The sequence below is a fragment of the Panthera uncia genome, chromosome X (assembly GCF_023721935.1).
Source record: "Panthera uncia isolate 11264 chromosome X, Puncia_PCG_1.0, whole genome shotgun sequence".
Classification (NCBI taxonomy): domain Eukaryota; kingdom Metazoa; phylum Chordata; class Mammalia; order Carnivora; family Felidae; genus Panthera; species Panthera uncia.
In genome coordinates, this window is record NC_064817.1 from 40,756,741 (window position 1) to 40,774,170 (window position 17,430).

Below are 17,430 nucleotides of genomic sequence, written 5' to 3' on the forward strand. Positions count from 1 at the left end.
CAGGAAAGTATGCTCTGGAGAGAACTAAAGGTGTGGCTGGACAGCCTTTTGCTAGTACTAAAGAGATAAGGTGTGTGCCTCATGGATCCTGTCAACCATTTCAGCAGAAGTCAGGAATAGAGATGGGATTTTCCATGGAAGATCTTTTGAGGACCCTCTTGTCTAATGGTGTGAATTCCTGTGACTTCCATGGAAGACCCACAAAATTTTTGAGAAGGAAGGTTATATTGCCAGAAACACTGCCTGGTCGGCTTGAAAGAAACAGAAATACTCTGAAATGAAGGAAGGATGTTGGGCTCCCAAAATTCTACCAGAAAGATACAGGGTAAAACTACTCAGCAGCAAACATGTGCTACTCTTCAAAAGAAGGGAAGAATGACTTTGAGGGCAGAGCTGTGGGCCCAGAGGTGGAACTTCAAGCCATAGCGGATTATTTCCAGGCCTTGAAACCTAATGGAACTTGCCCTGCTGCATTTCAAAATTACTCAGGACCAGTGACACCTTTTTTTCCTTCCATTTCCCCCCTTTTGGAATAGGAATGGCTTTAACTCTTATTTCATGTCTGTCCCACCACTGTGTTTTGGGAATAGATAACTTGTTTTCTAGTTTCACAGGCCCAGAGATGGAGAGGAATGTTGCCTTAGGTTGGATTGTACCCAGAGTCTCACTTATACCTGATTTAGATGACGAGGTTTGGAACCTTTGAGCTGATGAAATTAAAGTGAGATTTTGAAGTTGAGTTGATGCTGTAATGGTTCAAACCTTTGGGGGTATTGGGATGAGGTACATGTGTTTTGCATGTGGGGTAGATGTATAACTTTGGGAACCAAAGGGTGAATGATGCCCCCCAAAAGATATGCACATCCTAATTCCTGGAACATGTGAGTATACCTTAGATGGCAAAAAAGAAAAAGAAAAAGGACTTTGTGGTTTTCAGATATGATTAAGGTAAGAATTTTGAGATGGGGACATTATCCTGCATTATTAAGGGGACCCTAACTGTAATAACAAGTGTCCTTACCTAAATTTTTCTTCAAGTTTATCTATTTATTTTGAGAGAGAAAGTGAGAGAGCAAGCAGGGGAGGGGCAGAGAAAGAGGGAGAGAGAGAGAATCCCAATCAGGCTCCACTCTGTCAGCACAGAGCCTGATGCGGGGCTTGATCCCATGAACCATGAGATCATGACCTGAGCTGAAGCCAAGAGTTGAATGCTTAACCGACTGAGCCACCCAGGCACCCAATAAACGTCCTTAGAAGAGGGAAGCAGAAGCAGATTTCATAGACAGAATGGAAAGCAATGCGACCAAGGAAGCAAAGATTCAAGTGATGTGGTTATAGGCCAAGGAATGCTGACAGCTGCTAATGTAGGAAGGTGACAGATTCTCCCCTAGAAAGAGGAGCATAGCCCTACTGGCACCTTGATTTTGGTCTTCTGGCCCCCAGAACTGTGAGAGGATAAATTTCTTAGGTTGTAAGTCACCACGTTTGTGTAAATTCATCACAGCAGCCACAGGAAGCTAATGCAGAGGACTTGGAGTATATTTGGTGGTTCTTGGAGAGATTATGCTTGGTGGCTTTCAAAGACATTTTGAGGGTATAATTAGGATCCATGGGAAAGACAAGGTATAGTGGTAATTCAAGAGTGAGTGGTTTGGAGGTATAGTTTTGGGCTGCAGAGTATGTTTCAGGGGGTACATGGAGAGTGCTTTGGAGTCAATATGGGGTGTTTGGGGTGCATATTGGGGGTAGATGGGAGAGTGATTTGGAAGTGCTCTTTGGAGGTTAATGGTTTTAGGGCTGATTACAGATGGTTTAGGGGAACAAGTTGGGGGTAGTGAATGGCAGTTTATTCATACAGTTTGGGAGTCCACGGAGGGTGGATTGGGGGTACTGCTTGGGATCAATGAGCAATAGTTTGGGGATGCATTTTGAGGGATGATGGAGGGTGGTTTGGGGACACAGAAGTTTAGAAGAGTTTAGAAGTGTGTGGTGGTTGATAGAAGGCAATTTAGGGTCCTGCTTGGGGGTCCGTTCGGGGGTGACTTGGGTGAGGGGTTCCAGTCTGATCACCGAGGGGGCGTGGCCTCAGTAGAGGAGAGCTTCACCGCCCTCGAGAAAGCGTGTGCGCACGCGCTCCCAGCTGGTTCACTCCTGGCGCTCCCAGGGCAGGAAAATCGAAGACCCAAACTGGCGCCTGCGCACTTGGTCTCCGCCGCTGCTGTGGTCTTGCGCCCCGCCCCCGTCCCCCCACCTCCCCCCAGGCTCGCGCTCAGCGGCGGCGGTGTTGGTGCCGCAGGGAGCGGACGGACCCGAGGTGAAGGTGGGGGGCTAGGGTCCACCGCCCGCGGCCGAGTCCGCGCGCCTCTCCTACCCTCCCCGCGCCCCCCGTGTGGCCCCCACTGCTAACAGTCGCGCGGCCAAACGCGGCCCACGGGCAGGGCGCGGAAGGGGAGTAGACGCGAGGCCGGGGACGAGCGGGGGGGGGGCGGCGAGGGAGGGGCGCACCCACCACCCCTCCTGGCCTACAGCGACCCGCCTACATCGCGGGACGGGGACCCTCGGTGAGTAACGCCCGCTTGAAGAGGAAGGGAGGAGACAGGGCGGGGTGAGGGCCCGGAAACGCCGGCAGGGGCTGTACCTGCGAGCGCACCCGCGACCTCTGACCCTGTGGTCTCACTCCCGACCCCTACCTGACCTGACTACATCTTTTCTTAACCTCAAGCTCTGGCCAGTCTTGGCCCCAGTACCTCCGCTCTGACCCCTGACCTAACCATGTTTAGGCCTGGCGTGATCCTCAATCCCTATTTTGTTCCCCTAAACCCAGTCCTGACCCCAAACCCCACCCAGTTCTTTTCTCAGGATCCTTGGCTTGACCCTGTTCCATCCCTGAAGCTCATCTTGCCTTGTCCTGATCATCCTGATTTCTGTCCTGATGCTTGACACGTCAGTTCCCTAAACTCTTGTCCCTGAACCCCTTCCATTCATGTCCTGCCCCGCCTCACCGCAGTCTAATTCAGGTCTGTCCAGATTCCTGACCTCTGATTTCTAAACTTTCTCCCCATCTGTACTATCCTGGTCCCCTCCTGACTCCCCATCTCCATCCTGGCCCACCCCCTTTAGACCATACCCCTGTTAACTGCCCTGTCCCTGCCCCCAGCCCTATGCTGTTGTCTCCTGTCTTCTCTTGTCCCATCACTGTCCTCATGCCTATACTTCTTCTGTTCCAGTCTTTTCCTGCTCCTTACCTCCATCCTGAACCTGCCCTTTTTCCCTCTCCCCTACCTTGACTGGTGTTTTGGCCTGTCCTTCATCATGTCTTCTGATTATTCTATACTGACCCTGCCTTGCTCTTCTCTTTTGTTCCTTGCTGCCCCCTACTTTTTCTCTTACCCTTCTCCTGAACCTCACTCCATCCCATCCCCTGGCCAGTGTCTTGGCTCTTTCTCTGTCCTGCCTCCCGACCTCCATCCTACAATGACTCTGATTCTGTCTTGTCTCCTCCACCCCTTCCTGCCCTCTCCCTTTCTGTCCCAACCCCAGACCCCTGTTCTACCCCTTACCTTGCCCCTCCACCCTGTTCAGGCTCTCTTTTCCTAACACCCGCTTTCCATCTCCTCTGAGCCTAAAAGAACTGGGGTCCCATTATACCCTGCCCCTGAACTTGGAGGTTCTGCTGTTCCCATGATCTCAAGTTCATCCCAAATGCTTCTCTCAGCATGAGCAAGAGCAAGCAGCCTTGTGGGCCCTGTGTGGCTAGGAGGGTTTTCATATGTGATGTCCCTCACCCCCACCCAGTGATCTCACACAGAGCTTGCATTTGTCTCCCTGCCCCGGGAGAGCATGGAACTGTTCCTATGCCCCCCACCCTCCCCGAGTGTGAAAGAACACCCTAAATTATTCAGTGACTCTGGGAGTCTGTGTGGTCTGGATCATGTTTCCAGCCTTGCTAGGTTGGGGGCTGTCCCATGTCCAGGTGGGGCGGATGGCAAGCAAACATAGACGGGTGGGGGACTCAGGAGTGTGTGTGAATCTTCTGTGTCATGTTACCCCATCTCCTAGTCTCAATCCTGGGTGTGCATGATCTGGAAAAAGTCCATTCCAGGCCAGAGGCTTCAGGGCTTCGTGGGGAGGGTGTTGGGAGTGGGGGTGGGGGGTTTATCCCCCTTCTCTTGGCTGTATGCAATACAAATTTTGGTGCTAAATCCATCCCACCTCTGTGGGGCGTGTGTGTGTGTGTGTGTGTGTGTGTGTGTGTGTGTGTAGGGGGTGGTCACTGGGTGTTAGAATCAGGCCTATCCAATAGTGACAATAACAATCACAAGAACAATACGAGGTTCTCTCTCTGAATCTCCTTGATTCTGAGGACAGGCAGGGAGAATGTGGAGAGTGAGAAGATAACGTGTTAATTCAGTTATGTTTTGTTTCCTCCATTTGTCATAGAATAGTGAGATTTTGAATAGTGAGATACTAGACCCATCTCATTCATCTAAAACGTTTATCCAAACCTATTAATAACAACACAAGCATCCTTCATTGTCCCAGTGTCTGTTTGGCACCTGACTTCTGAGAGGGAGAGCTTGGGTAGTTCAGACAGTAAAAGATACCAGGTTATATGGAGGTTTTTTGGTTTTGCATTTTACACAGTGAGCGGGGAGGTGAGGGACAATGGCCCCAACTAAAAAAATATATTCAAATCGATTCATTTCCCTGAGCTCCAGTGGCAAGAGTTGGGATAGTAAGAATACCGTGTTGTGTGAATATATTTGGTTCCTGCATCTTGCCTCGTAAGGAAAGCTCAAAGAGTAGTGGGTGCCAGCTCTATCTCAAAAGTGCATCCAGATCCATTCAGCTCGTGTATATGGATAGTGAGTGTTCAGAGAATTGATCTGAAGATGTTTGGTTCCTGCATTTTTGATGTTGAGTAGGGAGAAGTCAGATAATGAGGGAAAACAACTCTGTTTCAAATATGCCTGGATTGATAGGGAGGGTTCCATGTCTGGGTAGCAGGTAGGGAGGGTTTGGAGGCTGAGGGATACGAGCTCTGTCTCACCAGTGCATCTGAATACATTTAGTTCTTGATTTTGGATAGTGAGAATTTGGACATGTTTATTTGACGAACAACAGCTCTGCTTCAAATTTATCAGGTATAGCACAGGGATACCAGCTTGGTCTCAAAAAAATATGCACAAACACACAGACACACACACACATTTGATTGCTGAGTTTGGATTGAGAGGAATAGTTGTAATTATGACAGGGCACCTGAGTGACTTAGTCGATTAGGCATCAGACGTTGGCTCAGGTCATGATCTCATGGTTCTTGGGTTCGAGTCCCCTGTTGGGCTCTGTGCTGACAGCTCCGAGCCTGGAGCCTGCTTCAGATTCTGTGTCTCTCTCTGCCCCTTTCCTGCGCGCGCTCTCTCTCTCTCTCTCTCTCTCTCTCTCTCAAGAATAAATAAACATTGAAAAAAATTTAATTGTGACAGCCAACACACATCAAACACTTACCAAGGGCCAGTTACTGTCCTAAGCAAGTTTTAAGTGTATTAATTCAAGTCATGCTCACAACAATCCTGTGAAGTCCATACTGTTGTTATGATCCCCATTTTACACATGAGGACATTGAGGCACAGAGAGGATAAGTGACTTGTCCAAGCGGTCACATAGACATAAGTGGCAGAGCAGGGTTGAATCCCAGAGTTACTACTTGCTACCCCTACATGAGGCCACATGAGGTTCAGGCCCTGGTTGGGGTAGGGCCTAGAGGTTGGCCATCTTCCAGGCTGTTAGAAGTCGTGGACCAGGGCAACAATGTGTGCAGGTGATTCTGTCCCGCCTGTCTGCCTGGCCCAAGAGGCCCAGTTACCTGCTTTCCCCTCCTTACTCCTACACCAGGCCACCTCTGCATGAGTTTATTCTTGTTGTTATCAACGGTCATTAATGACGTGATGTGAGTTTCCGTGTACTTTGAAATGCCTTCCAAAGTGACTCTGGCTTTGTTGGCTATGTAACCATTGTTTACCCATTTTACAGATGAGGAAACCTAAGCCTTGCTATTCATTCTACATTGCCAGCTAGATACCCTTGTCCCTCTCAGCTCTGGTTTTAGAACTGTCCTTCTTCCCAACATTCTTGGTGTCCGCCAAGATGCAGGAGAGGCCACAGCTGAGGGGACACTCCCCGTCAACACCCAGCCACCTACCTTATGGCTGCTGCCTCCACCAGCCCTAAGCAGTGAAGCAGGGAGAAAGGGGGGTGGATGAAAGGGGCCTTTGTGTCCCTTGCCGGAAATCTCACCCCCAGGAAGAAAGGTGGGCAGGGTGGCGGGAGGCCTCAATAGCATGTGTGTGGGGCAGGGCGTTGTTGCTGATACAGAGCTCCCCTCCAGGCTTGGCCCACCTGCCAAGTGGGGAGGGAGGTTTCCTCACTCTGCTCTTTCACATCACAGCATGGGCTGCTGCAGGGGCCCGGGTTGGGCTTGGGCCCTGAGGTCACAGAGCAGATGGTCCCAAATGGAGCACAGGATGTGTGGTATGTGCCGGGGCAGGCCAGAGCCCTCAATTTCCTTGACTCCTAGCCAGAAATGCCCACGGGGGAGGAGTGGGGGAGAGCCAGCCTGGATGTGAAGAAGCATGAGCCCCCTCCCCACTCCTCCTCCCTTGCAGGAGTAGCCTCTGTCTGCCTCCAACCCAGGACCCGGCCCCCTGAGTTCTGAGTCCACCCGCTCTTACGCCTCTGTGATCAGAATCAGACCTCTTCACCTGTCCAAGCCCCAGCTTCCTCATCGGCAAGCTGGCTATGAAGAGGTGGGTCTGCGTCATCCTCCCAAGTTCGTAGCGACCAGGATGGGTGAAAACGTGTGTCTTGTCAGTTTGCTGGGATGATTTCTTCCGGAGGTGCAGAGGGTGGTCGGGTCTTGAGACCCGGTCTTTCCTGGGAAAAGTTGACCTCCTCTGTCCCCAGCTTGGGAAACTTACCCCAGTGAGGGTGGCGGTTGTCCCAAGACCTTATCCCACCGCAGCCTTGCCCTGGGAGGAAAGGGTAGGGGCCTCAGGAATGTGGTGCTCGGTGCCAAGAGACACACGCCAGATTTACATACACCTGAGGCCTCCTGTGTGCTTAACAACACCCCAGAACTCCGTCCCCCAGCTCCAAGGTCATAAATACCCTTGGGTGGTCAGGGTCTGACGTGGGAACCTGGGTAGCACCAGGGGCAGCCCCACTCCCACTACCCTTAGCCCTTCTTTCTTGGTTCTCTGCTAGGTGACTGGGGAGAACAGGGCTGTCTGGGCTCTTTTCTTGGCCGCACTGAACGCCTTGAAGGGCCCTAGCCCTGACACTGCCCCTAAGGGTGTCCTGAGCCCTGGTGAGGGCAGGCAAGGGTTAAGAGGTATGGGCTGGCCCAGTCCCTGGCCAGGTAGGCTGGGCTATTGCCTAGTGGGAGGCGGCCTAGGCATCTGCCACTGGCTCACTGCTCACTGCCACTACCAGCTGGAACAGGGCCTGGTTGAGACAACTATTTTGTCGAGGTACTTGAGGCCACCCCACAGCACCTCTCTGGCGTTGGTGAGCACCTGGGAACAGGGGGCCCAGGGGCAGGGTAGGGGAAGAAGGGTCTAGGGTGTACTGAGGCCCCCTGTGGGAGAAAACCAAGTCTGTGCAAGAGGTACAGCGAAGAAGGAGGGCCCAAGTGGAAGAGCAAAGCCCAAAATGCCCAATTTCCTTTGCTGGCAAGAAGCCTATTCCTTGCCGGAAATGAACAAGGGGAAGGGTTGGGGGAGAAGAGAAGCCAGAGTCCCCCCTTCTCCACTGTCCTCCCTACTTCCTCTCCCCCTTTCCCCCACCCTGGGAAGGAGCATCTGCCCTCCTGCAACCTGGGGCCTGGCCCCCCCCAGCAAAGCTCAGACTGGGCTGTTGAGAAACTACTTCCTGGCACCTGCCTGCCCCGTCTGTTCACCCAGAGTGGGGACAGGGGGGCCTCCAGGGCAGTGTGGGGAACAGTTCCAGACACTGGGAGTTTGTGCTCTGATTGGGACAAGATATGGAAATGGGGGTCCCACTGAGGGTGTTGGGGTGCCACCCAGGTGAGGTGTCTTGGTTGTAAACAGTCATTAAGGCCAGGAATTTCTTTCTCGGCTGTGGTGTCAGAAGGGCAGACCTGAAAAACCTGCTGGGCCCGCCTCTGGGTGTGTATGGGGGGGTACCTTCTGCAGCTCTCCTGCTGTAGCCCTTCCTGGGACGGGACTTAGGAGCTGGTGTGGGGGGGGGTGTGGGGGACGTTAGGGAAGGGGACTGCTGGAATCCCCTTTTTCACCATCTCCAGGTGGGGCTAGGGGAGTTCCGGACCCCTAGGCAAATGTGCAGAGGGGAGGCAAGTGGAGGCAGAGGTTTGGGAGCCAGATGTGGGGGTGTGGGGCGTTGACCCTGTGTCTCCCTACCCAGTGACCCTGTGACTCAGGCCTGAGCTATGTCCCCAAGGTCAGGCTTACAGGGTGGAGTTGGGGTTCCTGTCTGGACCCCGTTGATCTAGGATGCAGTGAGCTCTCAGGGAAAGAAGGCTTAAGGAAGCCCAGTGTGGGATGTGGGGGAAGGATTAGGGGAGCCCTGGGAGAGTTCCTCAAACTCAAATGGGGGTTGGAGAAGAAGGAGCCGCAGGAGCTTAGGGACAGAGGAAGCTGAGCTGGGACCTCAAGGAAACCCCGCCGTGCTGGGCAATGTCGGACCTTGGAGGCCGGGCATTTGAGTACCTCTCTGCAAAGTACGCATTGCTGCCTGGGTGTGCAAAAAGCTTGAGAGACTGATCCCTGTCCCTGAGGCTGAAGACAGAGGACCACTGTTTTGTGGAGGGCATACAGACTCTATGGGGCCGGTAGGAGGACTGCCAAGAAACTAGCGGCACCATATTAGCCAGTCGACCACATCCCCCAACGTACAGATGGAGAAGGAGCTTGAACCCACACCTCCTTGGTTGCCTGGGTCTTCTCCACAGCTGGCCACCATGTCATGAAAAGGTGGGGATTAGGTGGGTATGGGATGTCTGTGGCCTCATGAGGCCCTCCCAGTTGCCTGCCGCTGAGGTCAGGCCAGGTGGTGGGAGGTGATGTCACCCGGCTACCCAGCTGGGGACCAAGCAGGATGTGGGAGGGAAGGAGCAAACTCCAGAGGAGGGGATGAGGGCAGGGCTGGCAGCCAGCCAAGGCAGGTTCTGTGGTCAGCCAGGGTGTCTGGGGGCAGAGAAGGAAGCAGGAGGCAGGAGGCTTGTTATCTGCAGCTATGGACTTTTCTGATCACAGTCCCGGCAGGGCGTCTTCTCTGTGCTGGGTACAGGACAGGTTGGGGTGGGGAGAGGGGCTGGAGGGGTCCTGGGGCTAAGGAAACACTCCCCCGCTGCATCAAGGCCACAAGATGGAGTTGGGACAAATAGAGACCCACAGATCTGGGCTAGATCCCTAGCTTGGCTACTTTGGCATTCTTTCATTTATGCAACAGACATTCATTGAGTACTTGCTACATGCTCAGAAGTGTTCTGAGTGCCAGAGATACCAAAAAAAAAAAACCAGGACAGATATGTTTCTTGTCTTCGCAGATATGTAAAGGAGGCTCAGTCTCTTGCTGGACAGCAGTTATGAGGGGACATAATGTAGGGATCCATCTCTGGAAGTGACATTTAAGCCCTAGAATGTGAGAGCCAGGGGCCAGAGAGGCAAGACATGAAAAGAGCACTCCAGACAGCCATAGCCTGAGCAAAGGCCCTGAGGCTCACTGGACTGGGAGCTTATGACGAATTAGTGGAGTTAGAAGAGCTCCAGTGAGGGAGAGTCGGGCCAGAGGGGTGGGCCTAGGCTGCTACATCCTTAACCATGGATGTTATTTCACCCCTCTGTGACTTACTGTCTTCATCTCTAAAATGGGAGCAATAATCACAGAACTGCCATCACAGGGTGGTTGTAAAGATTAAATGTGGCATGGAAGGTAACTGTTCCAGGCACCCAGGTGCTCAATAAGTGCCCACTGTTGTTATAGTTGGCTGAATCTGTACCCTTAACTCTCCCTTCCCAGGCAAGACTCCTGACTGTGGCCCATGGACCTCTGAGGAGGCGTCATAAGTCCGCCCAGCTCCCCGCTTGCTGTGCTCCCACTCAATGGGAAGGGAACCAAGGTACCAGGGCCAAGTGGGTCCGGACACTGACACAGATTTCTGAGAGGGCAGGTCAATCAGGCGGGTGGGGTCAGGGTCCCCCTTCTTCCCAGCTGGGGTGTGGGAAGTTGGGTAGGGGCAGGGGCTGGGGGAACACAGAATACGCTTCCTTAATGGCCCCTGTGCGTTACTGCTAGGCCTTGTCCAGCCATCAGCCACGGCCTCTCGACAGCACCAGGATGGAAGTCAAAGGTCAGCTGATCAGCTCTCCCACCTTCAATGCCTCAGGTAGCTGGCTGGTTCCCTTTTCTGCCTCTTCCCCTGCTCTGAGTCACCACCTGCCTACTTGGAAAGGGTTGGTCTCTGGCCCCACAGCTGTGCCAGGGTGCCCTGGCTGATCTTTGCTCTGAACTTTGCTCTTTCTGTGTCCAGCTGCCCTGTTTGGAGAGGCTGTCCCCCAGATGAAGTCAGAGCGTCTGCGGGGGCTGCTCGACCGGCAGCGGGCCCTACAGGAGGCCCTGAGCCTGAAACTTCAGGAGCTCCGCAAAGTGTGTCTCCAGGAGGCGGTGAGAGCCTGGCCCTAAGAGTGCCTGGTGGGTGGGGTGGCCGTGAGGAGACGGGGCCACTAGGTAGGTGCTGAGCCACCTGTCTGAGCTGTAGATGCCCTGTCACCTTGTAGCTTCTCAAAGCTCAACTTAGACATCTTCAAATCTGTAAAATATGGCAGTGCAGGCCTGCAGTTCCCTATCAGCAGTTTGAAATCCAAAATGCCTCAAAAATAATGGCTATTTCCAAAATCTGGCAGTAAAACCCGATCTGAACTGACAAGGGGTGAGTTATAGTTTTGATTTATTCCTCTTGGTGTGAATGTCTACACGGTTTGCCAGAAATGATCGTGTGGTTCAGAGCATGCAGCCCCAGGCCCTGAGGGGGGTGTTACATATCATGCAGTATGTAGACTGTGTCACGTTTACAAAAAATAAGAAATTCTGGATTCCAAAGCAGGTCCCCCTACCTCCCATGCCCACTGCCCCAGGGATTTGGGCCACCAAGGGGCTGAGAGCACACAGCACACCTGTCTGGTGGAGAATTGGGAAGAGGGAGAGAAGTAATAGGCATGGCGTGCTCAGCATCACTGCTCTCTTAGTAGGACACCTGTAGCTTCAGGAGTCGTTATTGCTTTGCCCCATTCCCCCAGCTAACCCTTGGTAGTCTCTGACCCCTGCCCCCACCAGGAGCTGACTGGCCAGCTGCCCCCCGAGTGCCCGCTGGAGCCTGGTGAACGGCCCCAGTTGGTCCGCCGGCGGCCCCCTGCGGCCCGAGCCTACCCTCCGCCGCACCCCAACCCAGCACACCACTCCTTGTGCCCTGCTGAGGTGAACAGATGGGCTTGGAGAGCAAGATGGGGGTGGGACGGGTGCAGAGGAAGAGGAGCCTAGAGGAAGCCAGGCAGGGCTGGGGTTGCGTCCAGGGGAGGGAGAGGCTGAGGTGAGGAGGGAATGACTTGAGGGAGGTGGGTTCTGGCTCTGAGGGAGGATGCTGGTTCTCGTCCGTGATAAGCCTCTCACCCTCAGGAAAATGAGTATGTCTAGTCTCTTAATCGAGACAGGCCCTGCCTGCAGAAGAAATGAGCTCCACCCTAGAATAGCACCGCCCCCCTCCCCCACCTCAAGTGGAGACAGGCTGTGCCCGAAGTGGTCCCTGTGCTTGGCCATTTCCAACATTTGGTCCTGTCCCACCCTCTTGGGTGGGTCCCACAGGAGCTGGCTCTTGAGGCGCTGGAGCGTGAGGTGTCTGTGCAGCAGCAGATTGCGGCCGCCGCCCGCCGCCTGGCCTTGGCCCCTGAGCTGAGCATCGAGCAGCGCCGGCGCCGGCGCCAGGTCCAGGCAGACGCGCTGCGGAGGCTGCATGAGCTGGAGGAACAGCTTGGGGACCTCCGGGCCCGCCTTGGCCTCCCGGTGCTCCCACCACCGCAGCCCCTACCCCTGTCCACAGGGGCAGTTATCACGGCCCAAGGAGTCTGCCTGGGCACACGCCTCGCTCAGCTCAGCCAAGGTGAGCCGGGCCCCATTGCCCCCGGCCCCCACGGTGAAAGCAGAGCATGGCATCGGCTGAGGGACACGGTAGGGGTGGGGTGGGTAAATAGTGAAAAGTGGGAGCGAGGTGGATCTTAAGGGACCTGACTTGTAAGAGGAGTTGTGATGAACTGGCTCCACAGCATGGGTGGGGCCGCTGGGAACTAGACCACATGGCACCAGGAGAACGAGGAGCCGAGCCTCAGGTGGTCTTGGACTCAGGTGAAGGTGGGTTATTGGGAAGGAACAGGGCAGGGAGGAGACCATCCAGTGGTGTAAGGGGATGGCACCCAGGCCTTGTATTGATAGGCCTGGGTCTCCCCCTTCTCACCTATAGAGGACGTAGTTCTGCACTCCGAGAGCAGCTCCCTGTCAGAGTCTGGAGCCAGCCATGATAATGGTGAGGACCTCTGTCCCCCCACAGACCCATCCATCCTTTGATGCTCAGCCCCTCCCCTCCCTCTTCAACCCCAGCTCAGCCATGCCCCATCCTCGTGTGGGACCCCTGTCTTTCTTGCGTCACCTTGCCCAGCTCATCAGCCCCAGTTCCAGCCCCATGTATTAGCCCCTGCCCAGCCCGCTGCCACTGCCTGTCTCCCTGGCTCCTGCCCTTTGCTTTGCCTGCAACCCATCTGGCCCCCTCTCATTGACTTCTCCCCCACTTTCTGCCTTCCTCTCAGAGGAGCCCCGCAGCTGCTTCCCTCTGGCTGAGCGCCCCTCGCCGCCCAAAGCCTGGGACCAACTGCGGACAGTGTCAGGGGGCAGCCCTGAGCGGCGAACCCCATGGAAACCACCGCCGTCAGATCTTTATGGGGATTTGAAGAGCCGGCGGAACTCTGTGGCCAGCCCCACCAGGTGAGGGTGAGCCCCATCCTTCCCCCAGGAACCAGGAGCAGGATCCTGAGCCTGGGGCTGGCAGGAGGGCCTGCTGGTGGGTATGGTCTCTAACCTGGCCCCTGACCTGGGCCTGCCCATCTCTGTCTAGCCCCACACGCTCGCTGCCCAGGAGTGCCTCCAGTTTTGAGGGGCGAAGTGTGCCTGCCACCCCTGTCCTCACCCGGGGCGCTGGCCCCCAGCTCTGCAAGTAAGGGGACTGTGAGGGTGGGTTCATGGACTAGAGGAAGGAACTGTTAGTTCTAACTGGGAGAGCATTATCAAAGGGCATGGGATGTGAGAGGCTGGGCTTTGAAAGGTGTATTTTGGTTAAGTCATTTCTCTTTGAATCTTTGCTCCTCATCTGCGAAGTGGGCATAATAATACCTGCCTCTGAAAGACACTGTAGGCACAGTAAGTTCTGGTTAACATGTACTGAGCATCTACCATCTGCTGGGAATCCATGCTTTCCAATAGGTGCTATTGCTGATCCCGTTTTACAGATGAGAAAACTGAGGCACAGAAAGGTTAAGTGACTTGTTAGTAAACCGAAGACCTGGTGTTTGAACCCAGGCAAGTCTGACTCTAGAGTCTGTGCTTTTTTTTTTTTTTAATGTTTTTATTTATTTTTGAGACAGAGAGAGACAGAGCATGAGCAGGGAAGGGGCAGAGACAGAGGGAGACACAGAATCGGAAGCAGGCTCCAGGCTCTGAGACATCAGCACAGAGCCCGATGCAGGGCTCGAACTCACAGACTGTGAGATCATGACCTGAGCCGAAGTCGGATGCTTAACCGACTGAGCCACCCAGGCGCCCCGAGTCTGTGCTTTTAAACACTGTACCCTTGTGCTTCTTAAATACTTGCCAAGTGCCTGCTTCTCCAAGGCTGTGAACAAAACAAAGTCCGGGTCCTTATGGCACTTGCATCCTGTGACCGGTGGCTGTTGGGATGATAGTTTCGGGTGGTTCATACACATGGGGGGGACAGAGTTCAGGAAGTTGAATTCCGGACCCAAGGATCAGGACCCCATCGTGGAGGCGGTGGGGGGCTACGAGACACGCGGTAGTAGGGCTGAGGGTCATGTCTGTTGGGAAGAGCCCTCTTTTGGCCTTCCTCTGCTAGCACTTCCTCTCCAGCACTCCCCTGCCCCTGCCACAGGCATCTCCCTTGGCGTTGGCACTGATATCCCCCCATACGTCTTCAGTCCCTCCACCCCCCAGCGTCAGACAGAACCTCTGCTGTCTTTTACACGCCACTACCTAACACCTTTATACACACAGTTCCTAATCCTGTGTCCCTTTGGTGCAAGTTGAAGGCTCAGGAAGGATTGAGGTACGGTGGGCACTTGGCCTGATATTTCTGACCCTACTCTTGTCACCCCCACCTCTGCGTTCCTAGACCCGAAGGCCTCCATTCTCGCCAGTGGTCCGGCAGCCAGGACTCCCAAATGGGCTTCCCCCGGGCGGACCCGGCCTCCGACCGTGCCTCCCTCTTTGCAGCCCGCACCCGCCGCAGCAACAGCTCTGAAGCCCTGCTTGTGGACCGGGCGGCTGGCGGGGGAGCTGGCTCCCCGCCGGCGCCTCTGGCTCCCCCTGCCGCTGGCCCCCCGGTCTGCAAGAGCAGTGAGGTGCTATACGAGCACCCCCAACCAACCCCTGCCTTCTCCTCCCGCACATCCGGCCCCCCAGACCCTCCCCGGGCTGCCCGGCCTAGCTCAGCTGCCCCCGCCTCCCGAGGGGCCCCCCGGCTCCCACCTGTGTGTGGGGACTTCCTCTTGGACTATTCCCTGGACCGGGGCCTGCCCCGCAGTGGTGGTGGGGCAGGCTGGGGGGAGCTGCTGCCTGCGGCTGAGGTCCCAGGACCCCTCTCCCGCCGGGATGGGCTCCTCACCATGCTTCCAGGTCCACCACCTGTATATGCAGCTGACGGCAGCAGCCCCCTCCTCCGCAGCAAGGATCCCCACACCCGTGCTACCCGCACCAAGCCCTGTGGCCTGCCCCTGGAGGCCACCGAGGGTCCAGAGGTGCATCCCAACCCTCTGCTGTGGATGCCCCCGCCCACCCGTATCCCCCCGGCTGGTGAGCGCAGTGGTCATAAGAACCTTGCCCTGGAGGGGCTGCGGGACTGGTACATCCGCAACTCGGGACTGGCCGCCGGGCCCCAGCGCCGGCCTGTTCCCCCCCACATGGGCCCGCAACACCCACCCTTCCTCCATGCCCGCTGCTATGAGGTGGGCCAGGCGCTGTATGGGGCCCCCAGCCAGGCGCCGCTCCCGCACTCGAGGAGTTTCACGGCACCCCCTGTCTCCGGCAGGTATGGGGGGTGCTTTTACTGATGGGTAGGGGTCTCTGGAGGCAGATGGCAAAGGTGTCCAGGCTGGGTAGCAGCCAGTCATGGTAGCTAATGACTCAGACCACGAGAGAACTAGCTGCGGCCTCGGCACAGGGTCATCAGGCCCTGCCTAACCTGCATGAGTCCGTGGGGGCTTGGTGGAGAGGGGTGTCTTGGGCCCTGGCAGCAGCAATTTTCCACCAAGCCATAGAAGAATTGTAATATTGGAACAAAACAGTGCATGTCAGCTGAAATGAGCCTTGAAAGCAGGGTGCTGGGAGGAAGGGCCTCCCGGGCCCCTCGTTTTTCTCTTCTTCCTTTTTGCTGTGCTCCCCATGCTTGCAAGCCCAGACGTGCTCTCCTGTGTCTGCCTCCGCCTCTTTAACGAGCTTCTTTTCCTCTCTTTCTGTGTCTTGTTTGTCTTTTCCTCTCTCCTCTGTCTTGCCACCCTGTCTGGATTCCTGCTACCCCTTCTAAAGATACTACGCGGATTTCCTGTATGCTCCGGAGCTGAGCGCTCGTTTAAGTGACCTGACGCTAGAGGGGGAGCAGTCCTCCAGTTCTGACCCCCAGACCCCGGGGACACTGGTCTGACCCCTTCTGATACGCTCCTTGTTGGCCTGGGCACGGCTTTAGTCTGGGGAGCACACAGCTGACCTCGCTGAACCCTGGGGTGTGGTTGCTCTCAGTCCTGGGGGGGTGCCGAACCTGATCTTCCAAGGCCCCTGGCACCTTGTGGACCCACGAAGGTGTCTGACACCCTGTTTCCCCTCTCACACTGTGCTGGGAACTGGGGCCCTCAGCCAGCTTAAAAGAGGGAGGATGGTGTAATGGGGACTCTGAGCCCCTTCTTCCATTTCTGTTTACAGTTGTGATTTAGATATTCGCTGTCTTCCCCCAACGCTAGACGTTTTATAAAAGGGAAACTGTGATCTCGTCCTGGTTGGGCTCATTCCTGTCCCCATGCCCAGCCTGTTCCATTCAGGAACCCCCTCCACAAAACGGATCATATAGGGTCTCATGGCCCTGTTTGGGGCAGCCAGGAGACTCGTGTGAACAGAACCCCCTGCCACCCCCCACCAGGGCAGTTATTGGGGAGGTGGGCTCTCTGCCTGCAATTGGAAAGACTGAAGTCTGGGTAGGGGGCTTGGGTTCATTTTCCTACCCCCAGGGGTGCCAGAAGGAGCCCCAGTCCCTGTCTGCCTGTCTGTGCCCGCTGCCTCTGCCCACAGGACTAGATGGCCCAGCGTTTGGTGGCAGCCTCTGCCCTATCTGTCCCCAGTCAGGAAGCCCTGCAGGAGGGGCCAGAGGGCAGAGCCATCGGGTGTGTTGTGTCCTGGGATGCTGCGGTGGTGGAATCTGGCATCTGGTGGATGCCAGTAAAATCCTCAGGTGACGTCTGGCCACAGGCTACGTCACGTCTTCCTTGGCTTTCGTTCCATCCACCACTTTTTAAATCTATACAAGCTGTGTTTTCTATGATACCTATCTGTGACTTTCTGGAGCTGGGGGTCCCCCTACCTCCTTTACCTGGTGTTAAACTTTTCTTTTTCTACCAATGGACCTGGGCCCAAGACACTACCCACACTGGAAGGGGATTTCTATAATAAATGTGTAAACTGAACCCATGTGTTACTCCTCTGTCTGCCTTGTCTTGGGGGCCCACACCTGTAGTTAAGACCAGATAATATATTTTTATGACTCCATGTGATAAGAAATAGAACACTGGAAACAGCCCGTGATAATACCATCTACTTTGGCTTTTCTTGCTGTGATGTGGGGTCACGTCTTCCTGTCTGCACTCAGATTGCTGGCCTGCCCTGAACAAGAGTCCTCAGTAATACAAGTGATAGGAAACACCCTGCCCTTAACTACCTTGTGTGTTAATGCCACGCCAGAGATAACAGGTTCGAGGGAGGAACTGAGAGCTCACCCCTTCAGTCCATGTATTTGACACAAAAAGACCTAGTCAGAAAGAGTCTAGCAGGATCAAAAAGCAGAAGGCCACTTCT

General features: G+C 55.1%; 2 protein-coding genes across 4 annotated transcripts in view; one reads left to right on the forward strand and one right to left on the reverse strand.

Annotated features, from left to right (window-relative positions):
- The window catches only part of GPKOW (G-patch domain and KOW motifs), a 123,052-nt gene that overhangs the window by 59,757 nt on the left and 45,865 nt on the right, over window positions 1-17,430 (reverse strand). The gene's annotated exons all lie outside the window — the stretch shown is intronic.
- Window positions 2,265-17,356, forward strand: CCDC120 (coiled-coil domain containing 120). 3 transcript variants are annotated; one of them, XM_049643822.1, is made up of 12 exons: window positions 2,265-2,561; window positions 6,449-6,531; window positions 6,666-6,806; window positions 10,060-10,159; window positions 10,336-10,426; window positions 10,571-10,704; window positions 11,374-11,514; window positions 11,899-12,193; window positions 12,551-12,613; window positions 12,894-13,068; window positions 13,199-13,297; window positions 14,486-17,356. In XM_049643822.1, the coding sequence occupies exons 5-12, from the start codon at window positions 10,378-10,380 to the stop codon at window positions 15,420-15,422; spliced, it is 1,893 nt and encodes a 630-aa protein (XP_049499779.1). In that variant the 5' UTR covers window positions 2,265-2,561; window positions 6,449-6,531; window positions 6,666-6,806; window positions 10,060-10,159; window positions 10,336-10,377; the 3' UTR covers window positions 15,423-17,356. The 3 variants fall into 3 exon arrangements, with proteins under 3 accessions (XP_049499779.1, XP_049499780.1, XP_049499782.1); XM_049643823.1 differs by lacking the exons at window positions 6,449-6,531; window positions 6,666-6,806; XM_049643825.1 differs by lacking the exons at window positions 2,265-2,561; window positions 6,449-6,531; window positions 6,666-6,806; window positions 10,060-10,159 and having other exon boundaries at window positions 14,486-15,400; window positions 15,898-17,356.